At 35.5% G+C, this 2,881-nt stretch overlaps 1 protein-coding gene across 1 annotated transcript; it reads left to right on the forward strand.

Annotated features, from left to right (window-relative positions):
• The first annotated feature begins 27 nt into the window (after positions 1-27).
• LOC118757487 lies at positions 28-2,397 on the forward strand. Its single transcript, XM_036492194.1, has 6 exons — positions 28-355; positions 956-1,114; positions 1,715-1,817; positions 1,869-1,952; positions 2,029-2,174; positions 2,236-2,397. Exons 2-6 carry the CDS (start codon positions 992-994, stop codon positions 2,311-2,313), a joined length of 534 nt encoding a protein of 177 aa, XP_036348087.1. The 5' UTR covers positions 28-355; positions 956-991; the 3' UTR covers positions 2,314-2,397.
• Positions 2,398-2,881: the final 484 nt, after the last annotated feature.

Genomic DNA, 2,881 nt, shown 5'->3' on the forward strand with positions numbered 1-2,881 from the left:
AGCTACAATGCAATTGTTTCTTGGAAGCGACAAGTTAAAAGGTTCTTACACAAACTATAGTAAAGCTAAAGCTTGTCCATGTTACCACATTCAAGAACTGCAATACCTGCTCTTAATTCACCCAGGAAATTTCTATGTACGTATACAAATGTTTGTTTTAATTTAGGAAGAAGCAAAAGTAAATCGAAAGCGTGTATCAAATTTCACTGCCGATGAAAAGGCTATATTAGGGCAACTAATAAAGAAGCGGCCTATTATAGAATCGAAGCATACGGATGGAAAATCAATTTTGAGAAAGAAAGAAGCTTGGGATTTGCTTACGAATGAGTTCAATTCAAATTCGAATGTCTACAAGGTAAAATTATATGCGTTTTAAGGCGGGTTGTATGGAACGAATGGAACAGATTCGGATTCTAGATAAATTTCTAAGAAAAAATTCCATTAGAGCATAGCTCTGGATTTCGAGCCCGCCAAACTTGAAAAAGCTATCTTCAATTAATGCTACGTTAAGACATAAGTAAGTATTAAAAATATGACCTTCATAACACTCCCGCTAATATTAAGTGTAGACATTAACTTAGTATTAATTAAAGATAGGTTATTTTAAAATTTTGGGGGGCTCAAAATTTGGAGCTATAATGGAATTTTTTCTTTGGTATTTAATGTAGAATACGAATGTGCTAGGAACGATGTCGAAAAAATACCCGACCTAATGCATTTATTCAATTTATTATACGCCTTAAGGTAGCGTCAAACAGATGCGGTAAAAAATTTTACGATATGCGATCAATACAAACCACTGCGGTATAGCACCGCAGTGTGTCGTATCTCACCTGTTTGAGAGCGTTTGCTTTTTATCGTTATCGCAAAAAATACGATATCGTATCGCACCGGTATTATCGCATCTGCTTGAGGCCACCTTTAGTATTTCGTGTTTCCATATTGTTTATTTCAGCGTGAGACGGTTACATTAAGGAGGGCGTGGGAAAATATGAAGGCAGTCGCACGAAAGGCTCGGGCAGTAGAAAGGGGTAATTTATTTCGAACGGGCGGTGGGCCACCGGTGCCATCAACATCACGGCAAGTAGAAGCAATAGTGGACATGGTGGAAGAGGTATGTATCCTTACAGCGCTCTTACACGATATTTATTTGCTTATCGTTACTTTAATATAGAAAGGCTCTATTTCACATAATGCTCAAAATCAATCAATAGGTGAATTTAGGATTTTTAGCTAGTTACGATTTTTTTTTTGTATTTCAGCGACGATGAGAGATAGGGCCTTTCTATATTAAAGTAACGATATACATATATGTAAATGCTACTTTACTTACGAGTACATACAAAAAAAAAACGTTTACATATCGATGGTCCTGTGCAATAACGACACAAATTAAAATTCGAAAAATAAAAACTGTTACTACTGTTAAGTGATTATTGTCTCTAATCCTTGTCTAATCCATTTCCATCCCTTACTAAAGTAAGCAGTAAGAATTGTTAAAGTAAGTACAAAAGATGAGACATGGATTCGACAAGGATTAAATACATGAGTCACTTAACAGTAGTAACAGTTTTTATATTTTTTTGAATTTTGAATTGTGTCGTTGTTGTACAGGACCATCGATATGTAAATACATTCATATCGTATAAGTGCGCTGTTAGGGACTTAACTATTATCTTCATACTGTCTTGTCGTCATAAAATTTAATTATTAGGCTGCTCCCGCAATGATTTGCGAAATCTCCAACAACTTTGACAGCGATGGGGCAATTTTGCTAAACATGGAAAATAGCCAATCTAGCTCCATTGAGTTTTTAGGTATGTCCTTTAAGATATAAGGCAAATCACTTTTTAACCAACATTTTTTAGATATGATCACGGAAGCAAATGAGGAATCCGACGTAAACTTTAAAGCCATAAGCATAAATTATGAAGGTGAACCAAATGTTGCAGGTACTGTACCTATAAAATACGAAAGAAGTCATCTACGATATACTAAAATTCTTTTCGCTGCTTTTTAACTACATAGTACACAGTAATGAAACTGGCCACCAACAAAAAGTGGAAAAGGAGCAAGTACGCAGACCAAGCGACTGCGTTCGGCGGGAGGCAGCATTACGGGTAAGGTACCTAGAGAAGAGAGAGAAGCTTAAGCTTGAATTAGTCAAAACACAGGTATATAATAACTATGCATTGGTAAAGCTAAATATTTGTATATGCATATTTTCTTTTACAGTTGGAAGTTGAGCAAATAAAAAAAAGAGCAGCCTTGTTGGAAGAGCAAAAAAAACCAAGTATCACTACAAAAGGCTAAAATAGATTTTGAAGAGGCAAAAAAAAATCGTTCAATAAATTAAAGACATAGTTAATATTTCAACATCTAAAGACTTTTATTTGTAGCAAAAGATCTTAGGAAAAAAATCTGTCTACCAGAGATTGACGCGCAATAAAACCGTTGCTGTTGGAGTTTTCATTGATTGGTGAGGCTTCGACATTAAAAGTTTCGATGTTATCAGAGCTGACTGGTAGCAAGTCATCTACTAAGATGGAAATGTTATGCAATGCTGCACATGCGCATATAACAGCTACAACGGTCTCCAGCTTAATACCCATTCCAACGTGAAGGCAGGGGAATCTTCGCTTCCAAACTCCAAAACATCTTTCCACAGTGTTTCTTATTTTAATGTGGCTTTTATTGTACTCCTTTTGTGGAGTTGAGCTTGGTGATAAAAACGGAGTTAAAAGCAAATTACTGACAGCATATCCACTGTCACCTAAGAGTATTCCTTTTAATTCCCCGCTATTGAATCTTTGCTTAACCGAACTGCTGTTATATAACGGGTGATTTTTTAAGAGCTTGATAACTTTTTTTTAAAAAAAAC

Source organism: Rhagoletis pomonella, unplaced genomic scaffold (genome assembly GCF_013731165.1).
Source record: "Rhagoletis pomonella isolate Grant_MI unplaced genomic scaffold, Rhpom_1.0 Rhpom_scaffold_18549, whole genome shotgun sequence".
In the NCBI taxonomy this organism is placed as follows: Eukaryota; Metazoa; Arthropoda; class Insecta; order Diptera; family Tephritidae; genus Rhagoletis; species Rhagoletis pomonella.

Excerpts from the sequence above, each read along its gene's own strand:
- LOC118757487 (XM_036492194.1), top strand. The coding sequence starts at position 992 with ATGAAGGCAGTCGCACGAAAGGCTCGGGCAGTAGAAAGGGGTAATTTA. Across the intron at positions 1,115-1,714 it reads TAGTGGACATGGTGGAAGAG|GCTGCTCCCGCAATGATTTG; the intron begins GTATGTATCCTT and ends TTTAATTATTAG. Across the intron at positions 1,818-1,868 it reads TAGCTCCATTGAGTTTTTAG|ATATGATCACGGAAGCAAAT; the intron begins GTATGTCCTTTA and ends AACATTTTTTAG.